The 24,632-nt window shown below is 43.5% G+C and overlaps 1 protein-coding gene across 2 annotated transcripts in view; it reads right to left on the bottom strand.

Moving 5' to 3' along the window:
- The window catches only part of LOC310854150 (lysine-specific demethylase 6A-like), a 59,668-nt gene that overhangs the window by 31,565 nt on the left and 3,471 nt on the right, over positions 1–24,632 (bottom strand). For both annotated transcript variants that reach the window (XM_083758670.1, XM_083758669.1), the window contains exons 3-9: positions 13,263–13,371; positions 11,013–11,062; positions 9,462–9,520; positions 8,782–8,902; positions 7,284–7,338; positions 4,292–4,326; positions 3,313–3,406 (exon numbers count right to left, since the gene is read on the bottom strand). In XM_083758670.1, the coding sequence (XP_083614796.1) occupies positions 3,313–3,406; positions 4,292–4,326; positions 7,284–7,338; positions 8,782–8,902; positions 9,462–9,520; positions 11,013–11,062; positions 13,263–13,371 (523 nt within the window). The remainder of the gene's footprint in view (positions 1–3,312; positions 3,407–4,291; positions 4,327–7,283; positions 7,339–8,781; positions 8,903–9,461; positions 9,521–11,012; positions 11,063–13,262; positions 13,372–24,632) is intronic.

Raw genomic sequence — 24,632 nt, 5'->3', positions numbered from 1 at the left:
GGCTATAGCTAAGGGGGAAGTGAACCGGAAGGGTTTTCAAGGGTTCAAGGGTTTTGAAGGTAAAGGTATCGTGTAAGCAGCGGCAGTATCAAACAGCACCAGAGTTTAATGGCCGCAGTCAAAGAGTTGATATTCACTCTTTGTCACAAGGGTATATATAAGTGTAGATGCTGACGTCATATGGCATGTCATACATTCATACATCATATTAACACATTGAGTACGCCGACTGCCTTCAAAATATAGGCTATAGAATACCGGAGGTGTCTGATCGCTTTTACTTTGAAAGCCATGAACCGGAAACACTTTCCTAAAAAAAGTTGACTTTACAAAGTGACCTCAACATCCCCGATCATCTTAATATATTGTTTTACGCTCCAAAAAGCGTTCATATTTTGCGGGAGAGACGGATGAGGAGCAGAAAATAAGCGCCAGCATATCGCTCTATTCATCACCACGGAGAGCGCCCTGGATTAGGAGCTACGAGTCATTCTTTCCGTCTCGCTAACGTGGGAGTCAATAATAAGCTAATAGTTGCACTGAGCGTTAGCATACGGCAAGCGAAAAGCGAAATGCCAAAAAAATAAATAGGAAAAATTCTGAATATTAATATCTCGCCCCGCATCGCTGGGATGTCGCTAGGACGTCCTCAGACGTCCTTAGAACTCTACGTTCGGTATCCTATGACGTTCTCAGGCGTCCTACGTGCTGTAAGTGTTAATGGAACAATGGAAAACCTCATAAACGTCAGAAGTTGCTTTAAAACGTACAATAATTAAACTACCAACATTCTGGTTGCCCTGTGGCCAACCACAATAATTAGTATCATTGGTGAGACCTGTGAAGGAAGTAAGGAAGAGCCCCAATTTCTTGCTAGTGATGCAGTCTGCCTTTGATGCACAAATGCAAAACATAAATGGACAAATAGTTATGAAAATATTGAAAAAAATATCTTCTGACTATTATAATTGTCATAAGAGAGATCACAACAACAGTATAGAAAAACACACAGTTCCCCCTCAGTAGTAATTATCTTGCTCGTTGCAGCAAGCTCCCCTCTGATTTCCCAATTTACAATCACATGCCCGCGCCAAGGCAGTAGCGCTGTTATTCAGCATTCAGCACCACGGACAGAGTAGTTTAGTGATTTGAATTCTGGCCCTAGATACACCTTGTCCTGAGTCTAGGCTACACACACTGGGAAGTGGAAAAGCGCGCGAAACAAATCAAAACTAATTTAACTGTGGAGCCTACCTAGTGACTGCAGAGCAATGGACATCAGAAAGTGGTTTGGTAGTAGGGCTGACCTTCGATTACGTTTTTGATGATCGACGCTTCGATATAAATTTGTTTAGATCGTCGACGCTTCGAAACCCAACGGGGGGGGGCGTGGGGGTGCGAGGTGCGCGATGCGAGGTGCGAGGTGCGCGATGCGAGGCGCGCACCTTAAACAATAGCGGAGAGAAAGGCATGCTTGGATTGGTCTCATCTATTTAAAACGATAAGCATTGAAGCAACAACTGTTGCAGCCTTCATGAAAGCAGTGACGCACAAATAATTAGGCTTAATAAAACATCCGACCGTAACAAGTCAACTGCCTGACACAGGCATTACCTCTCAAAAAAAAATAGTTAGCCTATAATCCAGAAAATGTAGGGATTTAGCTTCTCTTCCGATTGAAACTCAGATGTGAAAACACCAAAAAAAAGCACCAGTCCTGGAGCTCCAGGCGCGCTAATTTGCGCCGCGGTCTACGCCGCTCTCAGACCCTTCCGACGAGGCTCTTTCTTGGGGTAGAAAAGTGTGGATGACCGCGGCTCAAATTAGCGCGCCTGGAAGTCCCTCGGAGCCCAGGAGGTCAGGGGCTTTTTCCCCTGTCCCATGCCATTTGGAAACGGATCCCAGCAGCACCACGTTCCAAAAGGCGCATAGAGCGCACAAGACGCACAGCCACAGCAAACCACATACAGCACCTGCACCTCCACTCCCAAAGAGTGTGTGTCAAGAGTCAAGACCCTGCACAGTAGGCCAAGAGCCTACTTCTTCAGCACACTAGACAGTGTTACTGAAGAAATGAAAACACGATTCAGTGAACGGAACAGCCAGCTTGTTGAGGCGATGTGTGCCCTTGACCCAGCCAGTAAACACTTTTTGGATGTACAAAAGTTAAAACCACTGTTGGAGCTCACCAACACAGCTTTGGTGGAGTCTCAATTTAATGTAGCTTGAGAGTTTTTTACAGTCTCAAATGGCTGCTGCAGACGTGTCCTCTACTAGTACTACTAACGAGAAATGGACCCCCGCTGTGATCCTACAGTGCTATTCTGAGCCTCTCCAAGCCATGCCAAGCGTGCTTATCACTCTGAAATACAGAATTACATTTTAATCCTCAGCTACATGTGAAAACACCTTCTCAACTTTGACCAACGTCTTCAGTCCACACACACGAAGCATGCATCACAAAAGAAGAAAAGCTAACTTGATTCAATTCAAGTTAGCACTTGAAGCGGACCTTACCAAAAAAAAGAATGGACGCATGGAAGGAGCGCTTACTCAGGAAGTTCAACAAGGGAGACAAGGAGGCTGCAACTCTACTGACTCATGGCTGGGTAAGTGACCCACCAGAGACAATATAAGATCTCCGATCTCATCTTTTTTGTTTTTCATGGCCAAATTAAAAGATGTAGCCTAATGTTGAATTTGTTCTTTTAGAAAATGTTGGCTGGGCTGCGGCTGCAGTTCAGACACTCACAGTTTGATTGATTGATTGATTCATGATTGAATACTTTATATAACATTTTGCAGATTCTACACTACCAGGCTACTGGCATTAACAGTTTTTACCACACTTCAGTTAAATAAATAGGCCTATTTAACAGCTGCGCCAGTAAATGTCATTTTATTTCAGCATACAGCTGTTGCATTGTTAAATCAAGCAACATATGGCAACAGGATAATAACCTAGTACTGTTCAGTTTCACTATGTAAAAACGTGTGAGGGGCTGCGCCCAGGCTCAATGTTGAAGCTGCGAGACGTAGTGGTGAAAGTTTGAACTGCAGGCGGGCCCCTGCATTTAGCATGAGGAAACCTCGCGCCGCTGGGGTTCAACATTGAGCGCTCGGTTGCACTTCCGCATTTGGAGCCAAATGTGGAAGTAGACGGTTCTTCCGGGTGCTTCAAAACGCCACAGAGCAACTTCCATTGAAATGAACAACAGTGAGCGGGGCAGTCCGCCCTCTATCCTTTATAACTCTATGGGCGGCTGGAGAGAGTGTGTGAGAGAGAGTGTGAGTGTGTGTGTGTGTGCTTACCTAGCTGCTGTAAGGTAGTGGCCTTCACCTGTGCAGGGAGATCTTGGGTCTGCAGGAGGCTCTCGTATGCCTCCTTGGCAGCTCGATATCTCTTCTGTGAAAGACACGTTATAATCATCCCCATGGTGACAGAGAGCTGAGATTTGGTGTACAGCAGCCATATTGGAGATAAATTGAGTCACCGTGTGGTGATCTGAATGACAGCTAAGATACTACTGTTGTTATCAAAGAAGTAAAATGCAAAAAAGAAAAGAAATATTCCTCGCAAAACACTCCTCCTCCCCTACCCCCCCAAACAGCAAAAAATTATGTTTCCGTATGAAGGCAGCTAAGTGGTGTGTGTGTATTCCACTGCAGCCCTGGTTTCTGACACAGCACAAACACACATTAGTCCTGAGGCACACACACACACAGCGGGCGAGAGGGAGAGAAGAGACGTTCTTGTTTCCGTGGCAACCTCAGCGAACAGACAAGAGGAAACCCACCCCATCGATTTGTCAGGCAGCAGCACCTGGTTCAAAACATCTTTGTACAAGGCTATAACCTCACCGCCCACACCAACCCTCTGATGTGAACTACACCCAATCCAGTGCTTCTCAAACTTTTTCTCATGTCAAGGACACCCCGAAAATAATTTGCCCGATTTTGAGATTTTCCAAAAGAAAGATTCTAAAATAACAAGCTCGCAGCGTGCCACAAATTGACACGCTGTGAACTTGCACATCTGCTATTATATAAAAAACGGATTAGGCGTTTAAAACGACCGTGATCGCTGTATCTACATATTTTGCAGAGGACCCCCTGGTGCCTCCCCCCCCCCCCCCCTCCTCCCCCAAAGACCCCTGGGGGTCCTCACTTTGAGATCCACCTTTATAACCTACGCTAGTAGTAGCTAACCACGTCCACATAGAAAACAACCAGTCCTCAGGCCGAAAAATAAATAAATCCCAAAGCTACGAAAGGACAAGCAGGTTCTTACCTGAATCTCATACAGATGAGCGATGTGGAACTGGACTGTGGAGGAGAGCACACGGAAAGAAGCAGCGACATTAGACGCAGAACAAAATCTAATAAACCTTCTGTTGCCGTCAGGCAGAAACCTTGCATCTCTTTTTTTTATATTTTACAGTGTCGCACAAAAGTAGCTAAAATAGCGGATCTGCAAGCTCGCGACACGACGTGAGATTGGATCAAAACGTTTCCCTTAAAAGAGATAGTTTTGAAAACGGACATTGACAATTTGATGAGACGATAAAGGTGACGGACGGCCTCCTGCGGAGAGTTGTAGGTCCTTTAAAGAGAAGCGGGTAGAAATAGGTCTCTGTGTGTGTGTGTGTGTGTGCGCGCCTGCATTAAAGGGAGCAGGTAGGACACAAGCTTCCTTTGTCTGCCTCCAACGCTGCAGTGTCTGTGATCTGAGCTGCCTGACTGACTTTCACCAGATGGAGAGGAAGAAAGAGAGAGAGAGGGCTCACTGTGTGTGTGTGTGTGTGTATGTGTGTGTCACAGCCAACAGGAGCTGGAATGCAGTGTGTTTGGAAGGCGCGCGCGCGCGAGAGAGAGAGAGAGAGGCTGGATACTGGCGTCTCCGTGGTAACAGGTGCTGAGGCTGGTGAGATGAGATGATGACAGCAGCATATCAAATAATATGAGCGTTCCACATGGGCCGATCACAGACACTGCAACAACACCGCACCTGCTACATCAATGACAATGCCAATGACAATTGTCACGCCGATTGCCCGACCCACCAAAGAAATAGCAGATCTACAAGCTTACTTGTGGCACGTTGTAAATGTGTAGATCGGATGCACAGTAACCTTATCGGCTATACCAGGGGTTCTCAACGTTTTTGGCTGGGGACCCCCGAAAATGCTTTGGCCATGTCTCGCGATAAAATAAAAAATAATAGCAGATATACACGCTCGCAGCACGCCACTTGGTGCCGTGCTTGCCTTGTACATCTGCTATATTCTTTTTAATCTTGAAAGTGTGAGGACTATAGGCATTTGTAGAATCGATTCATGTCTTAATGCAGTGGTTCTCAAAGTGGCTAAGCCAGTTTCCCTTGTTTTTTACAGATATTTGCTGGGCAATTCAACAGACGTCAAAAGCTGTATTAGAACTGCATTTTCTTTTTTGTGCCAGTGGTTTGATTTCATTTACATGTTTCTCCAGACATAAAGTCATGCCAATTCTCAATAACTCACAGGAACCAATCATGTGATAGAATCGATTCTCGATGCCTATCCCTGCAGCTAAGATACAGAGCCTGCCATGGCGGCAAGACTGTTCAGGACCATGTCTGAAATAAATGTCAGAGCTGTCAGAGATTCTACTCAATGGCTCTGAGACATGGACACTTTCAAAGAAATTAGAGAGGGTTGCCTTCTAATGAGAAGGCAAAATCTCTCTTGGAAGAGCCACCTATCGACAAATCTAATATACGGCAACCCTCCCCGTGTTTCTTCACTAGTCCGATCGAGAAGAACACAGTTTGCCGGCCACTGCTACAGAGCTGACAATGAGGTTATATCTTCCCTTCTTCTCTGGAGTCCTGCCTCAAAGCAGACCGGAGGAAGAAATCTGTCGTTCCCTGATGTCATCACTAGGGACACATGCATCAGTAAGCAGGAACTGGGGATGGCAATGAAGGTCCGGACAATCTGGCGTAGCATTGTGAAATCTATGATCTCGACCACGGTCGAAAATGATGATGATTCAAGCCCGTTTTCTCAACTCGTTTTCTCTAAGACATTATTTTATCAGCCATATCTCTAAAACGGGTGGGTCAAACTGAACAACCAATGTCAATTTGAAGCTATGATTCCCTGCTTTCATATGATGTGAAAAAAGGAAAACGACAAAAACTTCCAATGGCACGCCCTCAGTCAAGGTGTGTCACATCATCTGTGAATCTCAAGTTCTTGAAATTACACACTGTTGTGGAGTTCAATCGTTTTGACTTAACCAAAGTGATGGTTTGGGCCAACGGGCCTACATCCGGGCAAACATTCCAGTGGTCAGACTATTACTTGGCCTCACACCTATACCACTCATCTAACCAGCGGCTCATTTTGCTAGGGTGGGAGTACAGCAACTTGCAATGGGCCTGGTCTTCAAGATACACTACGACACAAAGACAACCATGTACCTGTCAAACTACGTCAAAGACATTAAAGACGCCCACAAACAACACAGCGGAGGGAGGTCCACAAATCAGATTTGGCTCAAACAAGGGGATACATTTGTTCGTCATGCCACCAAAATGTGGAATGCCCTACCAACAAAATGTGAAATCCTACTCTCCTTTAAAACCGCCATAAAAGAGCACTTATAGGTGGCTTCAATTCGGAACTGGCCTCTGTAAAACATTCCACTTTTTGATTAGTACTTGTTTATATGATGTTTTCATGGGTTTATTTTTTGAACTGCATTTGTATTAACTACTCTTCTGTGCTTTATTTGTAAACTGTTAATAAAGTAGTAAATCAGCCAACCCAGCAGCTTTTAAAGTTGTGCATGTGACTAACACTTACTTTTCATAGCAAACAAACAGCTTAGTTCATGCATGTCATCCCTGTCAGACACAAACCTTGTATGATTTTTTCATGAATGATTTGGGCTATATATATTGTATGAGTGTCGGGCAAAAGCAGTGAAAATATTAACCCATTTTGGGCGGGAACCCCTTTTGGCGGTTTAAACATTATGTTGTAATTTAGCTATTGAAAAATAGCAGATCTACAAACTCATAGCTACGAGCTTGTAGGTCTGCTATTTTCTTTCTTTAAATCGTGAAAATATTTATTTCAGAAAACTGGATTTAGAAGATTTTTTTTAAAATTTTGAGGTCAGGCCTAAATGAGTTGCATTGAATCCATGGGAGTACAGGTTATATTTATTTTTCTTTAATTTAAAAGTAACGGCAGTGGAAATGTGTTTGAGAGAAGACAAGTGAAGTTGCTTACTTTCAGCTTTGGACAAAGTGCAGGGGTTGGAGTCAATCAAAGCCAACTGGAAATGCTGCAGAGAGGTGGAAAAACAGCAGAGTCAAATCAGCAGCTAGCAATACAGGACACAGAAACACAACTAAACCACAGCCATACAGGACTAGGGTTGGGATTCGTTAGGATTTTAACGGTTCCGGATCCTTCCCGGATCCCTCTTAACGGTTCCGGTTCCTAACGGTTCCCTTAACGGATCCTAATATTATTTTTTTCCCCGTTTTTCTGACATAGATTATGCTTATATTATAACTAACCTAACCAAGTACATAATAAACACAAATTAATTAATTAAATTATTGAAAATGCACTTTACAATTATGAGGTGGCACTATTATTTAAACTTCACCACCACCACCAGCAGCAGCTATAGGCACCACAACAATATCATTGTTGCAATTTGTACTGTATATTGCAATTTGTACTGTATATTAAATATACAGTACACAATAATGATATTGTTGTAGTGACAAATGTTGTCTTTAATGTTCAAATTAATTTAATATGAAGGACCCCTTACCCTAATGGAAACAAGCCATAGTGCTTTCTTGGATTATAGCAGACCTTGTATTGAACTGTAGGCTACGTTCCTGTGCTTTTGTTCTGCAAATTGTTTATAAAGTAATCAATCTATGGCGGTATATGCACCTAAACGCTGGGCTCTCAACAGCCACGCAATTAATTTAGAGCCAAATTAAAAGCACGTTAGTAGTTTTTATTTTCCATTACGTTACTAGCCTGGGGAAAGTAAACCAGCCTTGCATCAGATCGTCCCCCGCTGGCTGTGGTGGAGCTGCGGGGAGAGCAGGCACGGCTTTCCGCATGGCTCTCAAACGCGATGTGTAGGCATATTGATTTTGAGATGTTTCCTCTATGTTCACGTGGTACAAGTTGCAACAACCTTTGCTAGCAACTCTCGCATTTATTGCACTTTGCATGCTCACTGCTCAGCCGCAGTCATTTCCCTCTCTGTTAACCACACTTTGGCGACATACTGTCCCACTCGCTCCACAGCGGTCGCTGAATGCACAGAACAGTGGGCGTATCCTCCCCGACCCCACTCACTCATGTAGGTGGGGTGACGTCACCCCAGGCTCTGCTTGCATGCAGGCACAGACACAGCGGAGCTAAATGACAACTGATGAGATCCGTTTGGGGAACCGTTAATAAAAAAACGATGGAACCGGATCCGGATCCGCAATGTCGGAACCGGGTCTGAAATGGACCCGGTTCCGAATCCCAACCCTATACAGGACACAGCAACACAACTAAACCACAGCCATACAAACCAATCCTGAAAAGTAGTGGTCCGTGGCTCAAGTGCCTAATAAATAACTTGACATCCTTCAACCCTTTTGACATGAAAAGGGTTGAAGGATAAAATAGACTAAAAAGGCAGTTCTTGAACAGTGTACCATGTACAGTATGTGTAGTGTATATATATATATAAAACAACACGCACCTTTAGGCTTGACTCATAGTCTGTGTTGACCTTGAACATGAGGCCCAGGCGCAGGTGGATCTCCTTGGCCCGGGAGAACCCTGGGTCAATGTACAGCACCTCCTGGAACGCTTTGATCGCCCTGGAGGAGAGAGAGAGAGGAGTACTTTTACTTTAATACTGTACACAAGTACATTTGAGTTTGAGCATTTACAGTTCAATACTGTACTTCTGCTCCACTACATCTCAGAGGAAAATGTACTCAACTACAATTATATGAAACAATTACATAAAAACTTTAGTTACTTGTTCGATTAGGATTACAAAACACACTAAACACAGTATATATTTAAATGTATTTACCTTTATTTGAAAAGAGCAGATCTACAGGCTTAAAATGTGTATTGATGCAACACATGAGCTTGTAGATAAGCTTTATAGAGTTTGAACTTGTGAAATTGGACATTTTACACAATGAGTGGTTATAATTATGGTACTTTAATTATATTTTGATGCAGATACTTTTGTACTTTTACTCAAATGCATTTTGAAAGCCAGACTTATTATTTAGGTATTTCTACATTGTGGTATGGTACCATTACCTTGAAAAACAGATAGTACTTGAGTAAACCAACTTAGTTACTTTGCACCACTGTCTTCAACATGTTTTTTAGGTGTGGAATGTGGTTGCAGGGACTCACCATTGAAAGGCATTATAGTGGAAGTACACCATCCCTAGACCATAGAGAAAGGCAGCATTCTGCACAAGAGAACGAGACAAATAGTTACACAATAATACATTTCACATAATGAAAATACATGTATTTAACATTAACTGCCAGGTATTCATTAATTATTCTGCCACTGCCAGTGTTTTTCAGTAAAGAAGGCCCACGGGACTCTAGATGTGAACCAGATGTGTGTAGTGACGGACACCATTTCTTTACATGTGTAATCCAACAGGCTGTCGATGCCTAATGACGCATAATACACAGGCTGATAGTAGTAATAATCCCTTTCGTCTTCCACCATTTCTTCCACCAGCCTAGGACAGTGGTTCCAACATTTCCAGTCCACAACCCCCTGATATGAACTCAGAAATAATCATTTGAACTGGGGACCGCCCCAAATAATCATATTTGACCTGGATACTCTCGAACGACAAGCACTTGGAATTGGAGTTTTAAGTTTGACTTTGAGTTGGATCCACAGATAAACATTGTGAAAAGGTCTACGGTCTACGAAAAGGCCTACAAGGAGGCGTTGTAGGCTTACATCTGCCATTTTCAAAAATGTTCCTCTTTCTGAAATTATTTGACAATTTGGCCAATGCTTGACCAGTTTTTTATAGTATAGTTTGTTACTGAACCAACTTAAAAACTAGGGTGCTCACAAAAGCCTGAGTATTACCACAAACATGTTTGAAAGTGAAATATCCCTTTAACCGCTCTCAAACCTTTTTGGGTGAATGGCTGGTCTACAAGCTTGTCACAAGGCGATGCGTTCTGAGCCTGTAGAGTGGCTATTTTATTTAAGTACTGAAAGTAGGGCATCAATTTGCCAAAACGTTGAAATATGGAGATACAAGGTTTCTGCCCGACAGCAACAATAGTTTCCATTCATTGTGGCAAAGATAACCTCTAGATCAGTGGTTCTCTTACCAGTGGCCCGGGGACCACCAATGGTCCTTGAAGGGATTTCAAGTGGTACCCAGCTAAATGGAGAGTTTGTAACCAAATGGACCATTATAGATCTTGTCTAGAGAATGTAAAATAATGGTTAATTTGGTCAATGTTTGCCTGCTACCTCTCCTATGGTACCAACATCAATACAGCATGGCATTGTGGACACAAATCTTATCCAACGACAACAAAATATTAAACGTTTTGGTTCTTAGTGGCAGAATCTCGTCAAATAGTGGTCCTTGGCTCAAATGCCGAATAAAGAATGGTCGTTGACATGAAAAGGGTTGAAAACCACTGCTCTAGATTTGTTTGCTTCACACAGCTGTGTGTGTAAACACCAGACTTCTATTAGAACTCATAGCTGGGCCACAGTGTGTCATGTCAATATGACTGGAGGAAAGCTACATGTAAGAATGACTCCTATAATAGGAGTCCTATTATGAAAGAGGAAACCATACTCCCAAACCCAATCTGGGCTGTGTGTGTGTGTGTGTGTGTGTGTGTGTGTGTGTGTGTGTGTGTGTGTATGTGTGTGTGTACATGTATATATATATATATATATCTCACCTTCCAGTAGTCAGACTGTAAACTATAGTACCTCTGGTATGCTGATAATGCTGTAACGACAGGAGACAAGACAAACGGTGTTAGACGTTTCAACTGGCCTCATGCCGATCAATGATTACAACACACACTCAATCAATCAATCAGCCATGAAAACTAACGCTAGTTGGGGTATCAAGATACACTCAACTCACAAATCGTTAACGACATATTACACATTTATTTTACAAAATGAGACTCCAGACTAGTTATGACTTTTTTTAACATACATTTCTCCTATCTTTTATATAACAAATAAAAAAATGTTTCAGGTTATGGTTAACGTATACACCTTCCTAAGATGGGATCTACAAACTCACAATAAGCTTGTAGATCTGCTATTTTTCGAAGTTCAGTTTTCTGTGTAACGTTTATTTGTTGGGTTTGTTTTTGCTCACACCAGTCCATCCACAATGAGCTCCCTCATCTGGCTGGCACTCTAGCGCCATTATTCTGAAGGATTCAGTGGCACCAGAAGTGTTCATCTGTACCACTAAAGCCTAATGTTCAATCTGTACCATGGTGGTGTTGCAAAAAAGGCCTGCCATTTACCTAGGTGCCCACATTCTAACTATAAATGCACCAAGTCTGTGTGTTTGTACGTCTGTAATCCACAAAACTCGACAACCGTTCGCCGCACCTGTACTTCATATTCTACACACGCGTTCCACCCCACCACAGGGGGTGCAGTGCCCAGTGACAAGTCGGTCGGACCCACGGTTGTCCAGAACCGCCCCAAAAAGGCCTCTGCCCTTGTTCTGGACAGGGCCCGTGCCCAGTGTCCATATATGGAGTTGGCCTGTTCTGACATCATTCCGACGTCTTGGTCTGCATATCTCACAGATATGTGAGCAACTGGGCATGCCAGACAAAGAACTCCATATATGGGCATGAAAGGGAAACAAGACATAATATCTGGGTGGGGCATCCATTTACAACTTGCATCATTCCGAGTCCGCTCTAGTATACATCTATTATCTATGAATGCACTGTTCGTCCCACCGACTTCAACCAACTCGAGTGCAGTACCCTGCCTCGAGCCGGTTGGACCCCCAGAACCGTCACAAAAGGCCTCTGCCCACGCTCTGGACAGAGACCCTAGATCTCCATATATGGAGCTGGCCTGTTCAGACATCACAATATGTTCTGACATCTGGAAAGACTCCATATTTGGGCATGCCTGACAAAGAACTACATATATGGGCATAAAAGGGACACAAACATAACTGGGTGGGGCATTAATTTTCAACTTGCATCGTTCCAAGTAGGCCAGTGCCCAACATGGACCACTCTAGTCATGATTCATTTCTCATTGCATCAGTTTGAATAATAATTTGTATTGATAACTATTGCATCAATCATTACATCCCTATTACTAGTGGTCACAGGGAAACAGCAGCAGTATCTAGTCAATAAAAGCAGTTAAATCACTTTTAATCACATTTAAGGACGCAACCATTGATTATCTTATCATTTACTCATGACTCGACCCATACCAATTGGTCTGCAACCCAAACCCAGACAGTGAAGCCATGCTGTTTGCCTTCTTTTTCAATACTACAAACTACTACTGCAGGTGTAGTTTGTGTGTGATTGATTAAATCGATTAGGTCAATTACATGTTTCACCTCTAAAGAACAATTTGAACAAAAAAAAGTTTTTCAGGGATTTTTTTATCATCACTGTAGGAAATACAAAATGGAGCTTAGGTTGATCAGACTGATTACCAAATTTATAACGTAAGAACTTTTTACACTTTTTTTTTTTTTTGCTTTACAGAACAGTTTGGGCATGCGTGTGCGTGGCTGCGTGCATGCGTACGTGCTTTCGTGTGGACTTGAGTGTGAAACCAAAATGTATGAATGAGTGAAAATAAGTGTGAGGGCGTGAGGGGAGGACATTTAATTATGCATACAGAGAAAGCGAGTGAGAGAGGAGGAAGTACAATTTATTGAGAAAGAGGGAGGAATAAAAGGCATGCAGAAAGAAAGAGAATAGCAGAACATGAGCAAAAAAAGCAGCGACTCACTGAAAAAGAAAGCATTCAAGAGAGTGCCTGGATTGAGAGTGCAATTGAGAGAGAAAGCAAGCAAGCGAGAGGGACAGAGAGAAGAGAAAGGGGGACAGAGAAAGCGGGTGAGAAGGCTAAACTAAATGGGGACAGAGAGATAAAACGAGATAGAGAGATGAGAGAATATATAGTCTCGGACTCACCTTTAGGATAATCCTCCAGGAGAAGGTTGAAGTGTCCTAGATGGCAGAATACCTCAGGCTCCACTTTACCCTCAGCTTTCAGGATGAGGGAATCGTAGCAGCGAACAGCCTGCGGACCACACAAAACACACACAAGTCAGGAACTACACTTTCGGACCGGGGATGTTTCGATGTGCATGTGTGAAAGCAAGGCAGGGAGAGAGGAAGCAGGCTGACGATTAACTGTCACACAAATAGGATTTCATTGACTTCTTCCGTGAGGAAGAACCCAAAAGCTACCGACTGCAGAAAAACCTGCAAAGAGGGTTCCTCGACCCCCGGCCGAGGCTGAGATGTTTGCCGCTCGGCGGCAACGACGACACAACGCACAGAAGGGAATTCCACACTTCTGGTCAGACGAAGGAGGAGCAGGCCTGGAGGCAACCCGCAGTGTCACCAACACCTGCTACTTGCATTGCATCAGCCATCTTCCCCAGTGACTGTCCCAAACAGACAATTCTGTTTTTGCCGTTCTCTGCTCCCCTCTGCCTGTGAGTGAGCTCTGAACCTGGTGTCTGAGAAAAGCGCCCAGCAGCTCATTGGCTCATGATGATGACATGACTAATGGGAAAGCAGCACTTTTAGTGTTGCTAGGATACGACCCCCACATAGGCTGGGATGTATTCAAACCGCAACAAATCTGAATGCATGGCAATGTGACGACAGTACGGCTACTACGGCTCAGAAGTCACAACACGAGTTGGCATAAACATTTTAAATCACCCCATCCTTGTTGATATAATGCAATTATGTAGTGCTATTTTGACATTGATGCTTTGACAACATTTTATCAGATAACATTAGGGCCGGGGAGGGGGGAGAGTGAGAGTGAGAGAGAGAGAGAGAACTCAAACCACTGAAAATATTTAGAATCTAACGAGATAAAAATGCCAGGTGTGAGCATGCAGCATAGAATAGATGATTATCGTAATGCCAGGTGTGAGCATGCAGCATAGAGTAGATGCTTATCGTAATGCCAGGTGTGAGCATGCAGCATAGAATAGATGCTTATCGTAATGCCAGGTGTGAGCATGCAGCATATAATAGATGCTTATCGTAAATTTGCCGCACTCCCATTTCACCCATTTAGACGTGAGGCAGATTCTACAAAATGTCTTCTAAATTATGACTGACAAATTCAGAAAAACCCTAAATTATGTCTATGTCAGTGGTGCTCAACCTTTTCCATGTCCAGGACCCCCAGAATGATCTGTATTTGGCTGCGGAACCCCATCTGAAAATGTGTTGTTCCAGGGACCACCCAGAAGCAAAGATTTGAGTTAAAAACGTTCGCTCTAAAATAATATATTTAAATATTTGCGCCACATTTTCACGATTTTTCAAAAATAGCAGATCTACAAGCTCTGCTATTTTTCAATAGCTAAAGTATAACATAATGCTTAAAACTCCAAGAGGTTCCCGTCCTGAATGGGTTAAACCATACGCTGTGCACATGGGGGGAAACAATGCCATGTGGCATACACAGCCCCTAAGAGTGTCAGCTGGTACTACTACCACTGGTGGTACTTGATCCCCGCTCTGGTGGTACACAGAGGAGTTGCCCCCCAAACAAAGAGGGAAAAAAAGACAAAAGTGGAATGAAATATTTATATTACTACAGGTAGTTCTTCTGACCAAGCAATTGGTTGAAATAAGCTATCCAGTCGTGCTGAAATGAGCATGACCTAGACGTTAATAAAATATTTGAGAACGGATTAATCACATTAGAAATATCATCAGTTGTGCCGATTAGTGATTAGACAGTGTTGTCAGAGCAGCAACAATATTGGCTTAGGAATGGAACAAAATGGGCAGGTAAGCTCCTTTTAACATCAGTTATTATGGTGGTACTTGGAGAGCCAAATATTTTCTGTATTAAAAAAAAGTATAAAAAGGTTGGGAACCAATGAGCTATATTACCCAAGCGCTTCAATATTATCCAGACACTGGAACCTACTAAGAAAACACTCTTAAAAAGTATATAGCGGTATATATATTTAACATAACAGTTGGCACAGCCGTCAATAAACAGATGCAACTAATGATCTCTTTTCGACGAGAATCAGTAGTATAGAGCAGTAATAGAACCGACAGGCGTCCCAAGTACTGGACAGTCACACTAACACTAAACACTAAGTCAGCTGTTCCTTCAAATGCCAATCTAAGCTGTGGCCACTTCATGGTCTACTCTACGGCTTCTAATAAGACACTGAAAGTCCACATATAGAGTAGACAACACACAGCAGCACATGTGGTAACACATGTTGACCGGCCCAGACAAAGTGGGACTTTCTCTTTCAACAGCTGAGCGAGTTGGGTGGTGACAGACCAAGTGTCTTAGGACACATGTGGCTGTGTTTTCACTGGATGGAAAAATGTAACTTGGGATAGGGATGTCACAATTACAAATTTAAGTTGACAATAATTGCCAGATTGCGATTGTGATTAACGATTACAATTTAATTGTGTTTTTGGCATTGGATCATTATGAATACAAAGCCCATTTCTGTTTGTATGATGGAATGCCAAGGGTGAGACAGAAAATAGCAGCCAGGAGAACTAGCAGGACACTGCCAAAGACCCCAAGAGCTGCGAGCCAGCAAACAAACCAAGAGAGGATATGCGTGTGACCGTCCGTGACATCATCATACCCTGAATAATACGTTATGCGGGAACGCCTACTGAGTGGCAAAAAAAAACTACTATCTGGCCTTGATAGCCCATACATCCAAACAGAAAAGCCCTATCAGATTGCATTAACACATTTAGTACAGGAAGTGCCTTCAAAAGGCTATAGAGTGCCAGAGTTGTCTGATCGCTTTTACTTTGAAAGCCATGAAACAGGAAACACTTGCCTAAAAAAGTTGACTTTACAAAGGGACCTCACATCCCCGATCATCTTAATATATTGTTTTACGCTCCAAAAAGCGTTCATATTTTGCGGGAGAGACGGATGATGAGCAGAAATGAAGCGCCAGCATATCGATCCATTAATCACCACGGAGAGCGCCCTGGATTAGGAGATACGAGTCATTCTTTCCGCCGCGCTAACATGGGAGTCAATGACAAGCTAATAGTTGCACTGAGCGTTAGCATACGGCAAGCGAAAAGCGAAATGCCAAAAAAAAAAAAATAGGAAAAATTCTGAATATTCTTATCTCGCCCCGCGTCGCTGGGACGTCGCTAGGACGTCCTCACACGTCAATAGTACTAATATTTCGGGATCCTTATGACGTTCTCAGACGTCCCATGTATAGAATCTGTTAAACTACGTTAAACTGGGATGCACACGCAGATCCGACACACCAAAGGTCCGACATGTGGAAATCACCCGTCGCTCCCGACAATGCGTTGGTCCGACATGCGTTGCACCATGCTTGCGGTTAGGGTTTTGGTTTGGGTGTCGGTCTAATGACAGTCAGACCAATAGTATGTCGGAACTAAAGCCTGTACCCCGTTAATCTATGTTAAACTCACTTTGCCACTGACTTTATGCATACCCTCTATACACGGGCACCGGTCACGAGGACATCCCACAACTAACATACATTGATGTACTCAAGACACAGGAGCGCAAAGCACCGAGCTGGCCCGATGTATGGAGAACCGGGATGACTGGAAGTGATCGGCGACGGGCGGACCCGTGTGTTTGTGCGACTGTGCGTGTGAGAGAGAGAACCAGACATTTACTTGTAACAGTGTTTCTAGATGGCAGTATTGATATCATTACTTAATTAAAACATCATATACTATAATTCACTCAATCATCATCATCATCATATCATGCATACTATAATTCACTCAATGTCTGTCTGTCTGTCTGTCTGTCTGTCTGTCTGTCTGTCTGTCTGTCGTAGCTCCTCACTGGCTGCACCAATCACTCCAACATTTCACACAGGCATTGACCAGCATATTATGGAGGTCTTAACGAAGCCCTTTTTTCAATTTAACAACGTATTAATTATTAACCCATTTTGACCTGAGATCAGATTCTAAAAATGTCTTTTCTGAAAAAGCTATGTTTCTATGTCAGTCGTTCTTCGATTTTTCAAAAATAGCAGACCTACAAGCTCGTAGTGCCACTCAACTCGGTGCTATGAGCTTGTAGATCTGCTATTTTTCAATAGCTAAAGCATAACATAATGCTAACACCTAAAGGGGTTCCCACCCAAAATGGGTAAATAAATAAGTAATTTATTAGTGAATAAAAATTTCCCATCGACTTAGATGGGAAAATGCAAAGACTCACATCAAGTCTTTTTCTCTCAGAAACGGTCAGAGCTACAGTTACAGCCCACTTTACATATAACTCTTGAACCTTAGGTCGTAAAATCAAAATGCACTTTCCCATGATTCACATTTGCGTCAGGATAGATTTTCCGCCATTTTGACTTTTCTTCAAAACACACTTTATGCTCTTCCACCTAAAACTTTTGTGCAAATCTCACAAAAATTGGTACACACGATCTCTGGACCCATCCGATTAAAACACCACAGGCAGAAATGTCATAGTCCGCATCGTTCGGCTGTAATCGGCTTCCAAAGTTAGTGGGAGGGGCCTGTTTCACACAAAACGGAATGTCCAATCCACCCCAAATTGTATTCACATGTCGAGTGTGGTTTAATCAACGGAGAGCCCAAAGCAATTCCATTTGCATCCATAGGGTGCGCCGTAAATGCGGAATTTTACAAAGTTTATTGCAAAAACATGCTTCTTGGGGGATAAATCCTTTATGTTAGCGTAGCCTACATGCACTATAGCGAGACAGGACAATTGCCTCCCAATCAGTAATGTGATCTATTACATCGCATCACCTACACTGTACATAATTTGGTGTTCATATATTCAGAACGGGTAAGGGCTAGTTGTAATTTGAGTAATTGTTCTACTATTGATTAGAAGTGAGAAGGCATAGCTATAGTGGTGCAGTCAACTACTCGAGTATCGACATGGCACAATATCCATCCAACATCCGGACGATAGGTGAATTGATAGAGGCTGCGGTATCGATGCGGCAATAAGCGGCATGAATTATCTGGGTGACGCAGTGTTGACAAACTCGCCTCTGTTTGACGTCATCACAAGCACCCTTGCAATGCACTCCCTTCCCAGACCCCTTGTTAGGATGTTTAGACCAGGGGTTCTCAACGTTTTTGCCTGGGGAACCCCAGAAATGCTTTGGCCATGCCTCGCAGTAGCCATGCCTCGCAGGTCAGATCAACATGGAATATCAGAAAAGGTCAGCTCCATATATGGAGATTTAAGAGTGGCAGCAGGGGCAGTGTCCCGAGTGTACATGGTTTGATGAGGTCTGGCCATATATGGAGCGTGTCTTGAGTGTACAGGGTTTGATGAGCCGGGCGTGGTTGCACTAATAACTTCCCCGAAGTCTTCGGGGCTGCCTGTCTAGAGTTTGAATGGACAGGTATCAGTCAAAAGGGAGACATCAAAGAGAAAGGAGGAAGGGGTAGGATCAACATATGGATTGTCAGAACAGGTCAGCTCCATATATGGAGATCTAAGGGTTTGAGGTCAGATGTAGAGTTGATGGCCAGCTCCATATATGCAGATCTAGGTGATGATCCAGCCTTCTCCATGTAGGGTTTGATGAGGTCAGTGTCATGATCTTTATTTATGGAGACAGCCATATATGGTGGCGTGATGCCCCCCCTTCTAAACACTAGCTAGTGTGTGAAAAGCATGCACAACTCTTTAACAGAAACGACTGCGTGAAATGACACGTGGAGACTGGAGAAGTGACTTCATTCTACTTGCTCCAAGTCTAGGCTGTATCAATGACACCAAACCATTGGTGGTGATACAATGACCCAGTTCTGTCAGAAATGGTGAACCTCCAGCGACTGTGCATATATGGCGGGCTCAGAGCTGTGCATGCAACGCAGAACGCACAGTGTCGGCCAGTCCAGTCACTCACAACTAATAAGTCGTTAAGACGGAGAGTGACTTTGAGTCATGACCCATCGCACCTCAAACATTACCAGCAACATGGTCGAGCAACAAACACCGGCAGTGGATGCTGATAAACAGAATGCATGCAATTGTTTAGGGCAGGGGTCTTCAACAGGGGGTCTGGGACCCTTATACTAGGGGGATTTACTACACAAATCTTTGTGGGATAGGAACTTTTTTGAACCCTAGCATCCCTATTCTGAGAACTTCAGCCTAAAATAGCCAATCTACAAGCTCACAACGCCTCACACTAGGGAAGGTGGTTTGGGGTGCTGCAGTGTAGAGGGAATAAAGAGTGGACTAAGTATAGAGTCAAAGGTCAAGTTAAGTGGTTAAATGTCACATCAAAATACACATCAACGTGAATCTAACATGATAGTGTTTATTGTGTCTATGAATCTATGAAAACGTCTGTGACACAATTGTAAACAATATGCAGTACCATAATTTCCCGACTATAAGGCGCACCTGAATATAAGCCGCACCAGCCAAATTTAGGGAAAATCCCAAATATGTACGTATACAAGCCGCACCGAACTATAAGCCGCAGGTGTTTTAATGTCTAATTGTCTCCACCAGGCCGAAGGCATGGGGAGAGAGTATGTTTTGCACTCCGTCCGTCCGTCCGTCCGTGTGTGTGTGTGTGTGTGTGTGTCCGTTAGCAGCTAATCTCGGCCACCGTTAACCCGGTCCATGCCAAATTTTGCACACACACTCCCTGGATGCCAACGATGAACCTCTGCCCCAAACCTTCCAGAACGGCCTGTTATAGCGCCACCAGGAGGCCGCTTTGTGCAAAACAAGTTTTTGCACAGCACACCTACAGATTTTGTCCAAACATCACGCAAATTGGTACACAGTCTCTCTACAGCCATTCAACCAAACCGGTCTTTCAGATTTCTCACACTCCATCCTGATTGGTTAAGATTGGCTTCCAAAGTTCACAGGAGTGCTCAGTTTCAAACAAAATGCTGCAAATCATGAACACATCGCGTGATTTCCGTGAAATTGTGCACCCACATTCCCACTAGGCCGAGGACAAAATGCCACATGAACAATTTCAACTCAACCTCAAGGTGGCGCTATAACTGGCCAAAAAGTGTTTTTACCTCTAACTGCACGGATCTGTGGATAACCTGGTGGAGACCTGTGCCCAGAAGGGCACTTTTTCTAGTTACCATATGTAAAGGTTTCTGCACGGTCGCCCCTTTTCCATCCTGCCCCACTATTATACTGATTATATAAAAAGAGAGATCGACTACTTCTCCAACCTACTAATCCATCCAGGCTGATTGTTTTCATATCATATACAAGCCTAACCTGACGCTGCCAGATCCAAGAAGCTTGCTACACAAATTTGTTTGACAGCTTATTGGGATCTGGGATCGCGGAAGCAAATTCAATGACGGGGCTGTTCCTTTTTTTCAAGATACTTGGTAGATGATTGGATGGGACCGTCTGTCTATCACCGTGTGGGCGTGCAAACACAACCAATCATATTGACGTGTCTATATAGCTTCACATCCGGTTTCGCACATATCCCGCCCTTAGCTCACGCTGATTGGTTCGGTACGGAACAGATTTTTGTCAGCTCAACTCCCTGAGAGATCCCAGATGAGTGCTGTGTTGGGGAACATGGTTACCCAATACCGCCCTCATCTGGCAGCGTCAGGTTAATACAAGCCTACTGTACGTGGATTTTGCCGTCACCGCCACTCGTGTGGGCTGCAGTGGCAGCATTCAAGACACAGTCCCTCCTCACTCTGCCCAAATGTAGCCTGCTAGCTTAGCTAGCAAGCCTAGCATGTAATATTAAATAACCTAGCCATTATAAAGACCAAAGGAACTGTGGTTGTAACTTGATGTGAACATTTAGGCTTGTATGAATTGAATGAATAACATCCCATCGTTTTTCAAACAGCGCTTGCCTCTCCTCTGTGCCTATAATATATAAATCCATTCCAAAGTAAAGTAACATGCTAATGCTATGCTGCTCCTAGAAACGTCTTGCACAACGAAAATAGCAGATCTACAAGCTCACAAGGCGTCCATCCATGAGGCAGTGTAGACTTGTAACTTTGACAACAGCTGTTGTGAATTTGGGCCAATCAGAACAGCAGCTGCAAAGCGCCATAGATAGATTTAGAATGCCCCCTAGTGGCCGTTACGTTAGCTCAGAGCCTTAGATGGCTCTGCTTTAGCTGTAAAAATCCATAGATTAGCCGCACCGTTGTATAAGCCGCAGGGTTCAAATCATGGGTAAAAAGGCTTATAGTCTGGAAATTACGGTATATAACATATCTCTGCTGTCGGGAAGAAACCACCTAACTCCAAAATGTTCCCTTTTCAGGAAATTAAAATTTAAAAAAAGAAATGGAAATTAGAAAAGTTCAACAAAGCAACCAACCTATCAAAGTTGGTTTTGTGACTTTATATATTGTCAATTACTTGCATAAGAGGGGGAGAGGTGGTGGAGTTAGTTGCTTTAGCAGACAGTTTGAGGATCCAATGGAGATAAGGTTTTTCCAAAGCGTTTACTATTTTCCATTGGTTAAATATTTTCAAAACACACAGACGTAAAGGGTGTTCAATAGCACTGATGTATGCAAAGAAAATCTAAAACCTAAAAAATTGAGTTAGGAGGTTTCCTCCCGACAGCAACGATACATATCGATGTCTAACAAATCAACACAAAACATGAATTTGAATTGATGGTTATGGCACTGGCTATGCGTGACATATCCGCCACATGAAAAGTCCTAGCCAAAACACGATGAGGTTACAAACACATCCGCGACACATTCCCCCATTTGGGGACATGTAATGATGCCAATTATATAGAAGTTGAACCAGCGATACAATTGTATTAAACTAGAAGGTCTAGCACCTAGAGCCAGCACATCTGAGAGACACACAAACACACACAGTTGTAACTTGTAGGGGGGGAAATAATAGAGAAATATTGCGGTGAAAGAACAGTTATGACTGGCTGCCTTCAAGCCAGGGCATGCAAAGCAGCGTCCATGTAGGGCAGTGCAGTTACGCGTCATGTTGACTTGTGTGTCTGATGCTCACTTACTTCCTGGACTACATGTTGTCTCAGTAAGACAGCCATCCCCCTATCCACCTAGAATGAATAAAGAGGATGGTGCACGGAGGCGCGGCCTAGGCTCCTTGGGAGATTTGCACATGTGCAGTGTACACAGGAACTGCGATGATGGAGTGTTCCAGCAGAGGTGCTAGCATAGAGTATTAAGGTGCATGAGAGTTGCTGACCCGGAACTGAAATAATAAAAATGATATCACAAAAAGAGTACAAAGTAGATTTTGTTTTTATTTTAAAAAGTATATAATTTGGAACTGTGGAAAAAATGTTGTGTATATAAGGACAAGTACATTCACTAAATGTTAATGTTTTTGCATATTTTCTTTTGTGGATTTTCCATGTTCTTTAGTATGTGTCAAACTTTTATTTTTGTGAAATGACAAAGGAACATGGATACTGTTCATTCAAGTGCTGTGGATGATACAAAACATTTGAAAAGGGAAGGGTGGCTGCTGTTTAATTGTCTCCACCAGGCCGAAGGCATGGGGGGAGAGTATGTTTTGCACTCCGTCCGTCCGTGTGTCCGTGTGTGTGTCCGTGTCCGTGAGCAGCTAATCTCCGGCACTGTTAACCCGGTCGATGCCAAATTTTGCACACACACTCCCTGGATGCCAACGATGAACCTCTGCCCCAAAATTTCCAGAACGGCCTGTTACAGCGCCACCAGGAGGCCGCTTTGTGCAAAACAAGTTTTTGCACAGTACACCTACAGATTTTGTCCAAACATCGCGCAAATTGGTACACAGTCTCTCTAGAGCCATTCAACGAAACAGGTCTTTCAGATTTCTCAGACTCCATCCTGATTGGTTAAGATTGCCTTCCAAAGTTCACAGGAGTGCTCAGTTTCAAACAAAATGCTGCAAATCATGAACACATCGCGTGATTTCCGTGAAATTGTGCACGCACATTCCCACTAGGCCGAGGAAGAAATGCCACATGAACAATTTCAACTCAGCCTCAAGGTGGCGCTATAACTGGCCAAAAAGTGTTTTTACCTCTAATTTACTTTTGTTGCCCTTTTATCCAACCACCAGATGAAGGCAAGCTGCAATGTCCTACATTCCTATCCTGGTGGAGACCTGTGCCCAGAAGGGCACTTTTTCTAGTTCTCAACTGTTCTGGATCTCAGTATTTACATCACAAGTTTAATCTAGCACCTCTGCTGGAACATTTCATCATCGCAGTTCCTGTTTACACTGCACATGTGCAAACCTCCCAAGGAGCCTAGGCCGCGCCTCCGTGCACCATCCTCTTTATTCATTCTAGCTATCCACAAGGAGGATCAGTGCACCAAAGCATTATGGGAATTGTAGTTCAGGAAGTAAGTGAGGCCAGTGTCCATGACATCAGACACACTGGGCTCACCATAGACATATAAAGGTAGATAGACTCCCTTTCCGGCTCGCGGAAGCATGAGAGTGCATCACAGAGCACATGTTCGGGTCTGATAAGTCCCGGAAAAGATGCGCTGTGATTGGCCAGTAATCACTTGAGTGACAGTGTGACGTAACATGCCTTCCACACTTCTGGCGTACTTCCTCCCCCAGTGTAAATTGTTCCGCCACTCCTTCAACACACATGGCTCCAGCCTCCAACGAACAGCAGCGGCCAATGAGGCATCTATTTGTTTTTATATCTATGGGGCTAAAATCTAATATATCTAATATCCAACACAATCAGCGCCAGGATTTTTCAAAATAGCAGCTCAGGGTGCTGCGTAGATATGGCAGCTTTTACTCTGAAAGCCCCCCCTTCCGTTCCGTACAAAAACGGGGAGAAATAATGCTGCTTGCTTACCTTGCTATGATTACGATAAAGTTGCCCGATAATCCCTCGCGTTCATATTTTAAACGAGAGGCATGTTGAAGTCAGAAATGAAGAGCTTAGTATATGCATCTTGTCAAAACCACGGAAAGCTCCCTAGATTAGGAGATACGAGCCTTTCTTTCTGAGCGGTAAACAGGTTAGTGAACGACAGCACGCATGCGCAAACAGCAAGAAGTATGGTGCAGGAGAGGCCAACCTCAACAAAAAAAAATAAACAAAATCTGAATATTTTTCTTTCGTTTGATATCAATGAAAATGCGCTAGGAATAGGACGTGTGTACACGTTCTCGCAATCCATCGGTTGGATTAGCTATACGGCTCCACAAGTCCTACGGTCTAAATGGGTTAAGACCTGGAACGCATCCGTGTCACTTTAGCTTTTAACCACTTTTAACCATTATTTTAAACTTCAGCTGTTGAAAAATAG

Source organism: Protomyctophum parallelum (assembly GCF_964188405.1).
Source record: "Protomyctophum parallelum genome assembly, chromosome: 23".
In the NCBI taxonomy this organism is placed as follows: domain Eukaryota; kingdom Metazoa; phylum Chordata; class Actinopteri; order Myctophiformes; family Myctophidae; genus Protomyctophum; species Protomyctophum parallelum.
Note: the sequence above shows the minus strand (reverse complement) of the source record. Positions and strands in the feature narration are given on the sequence as shown.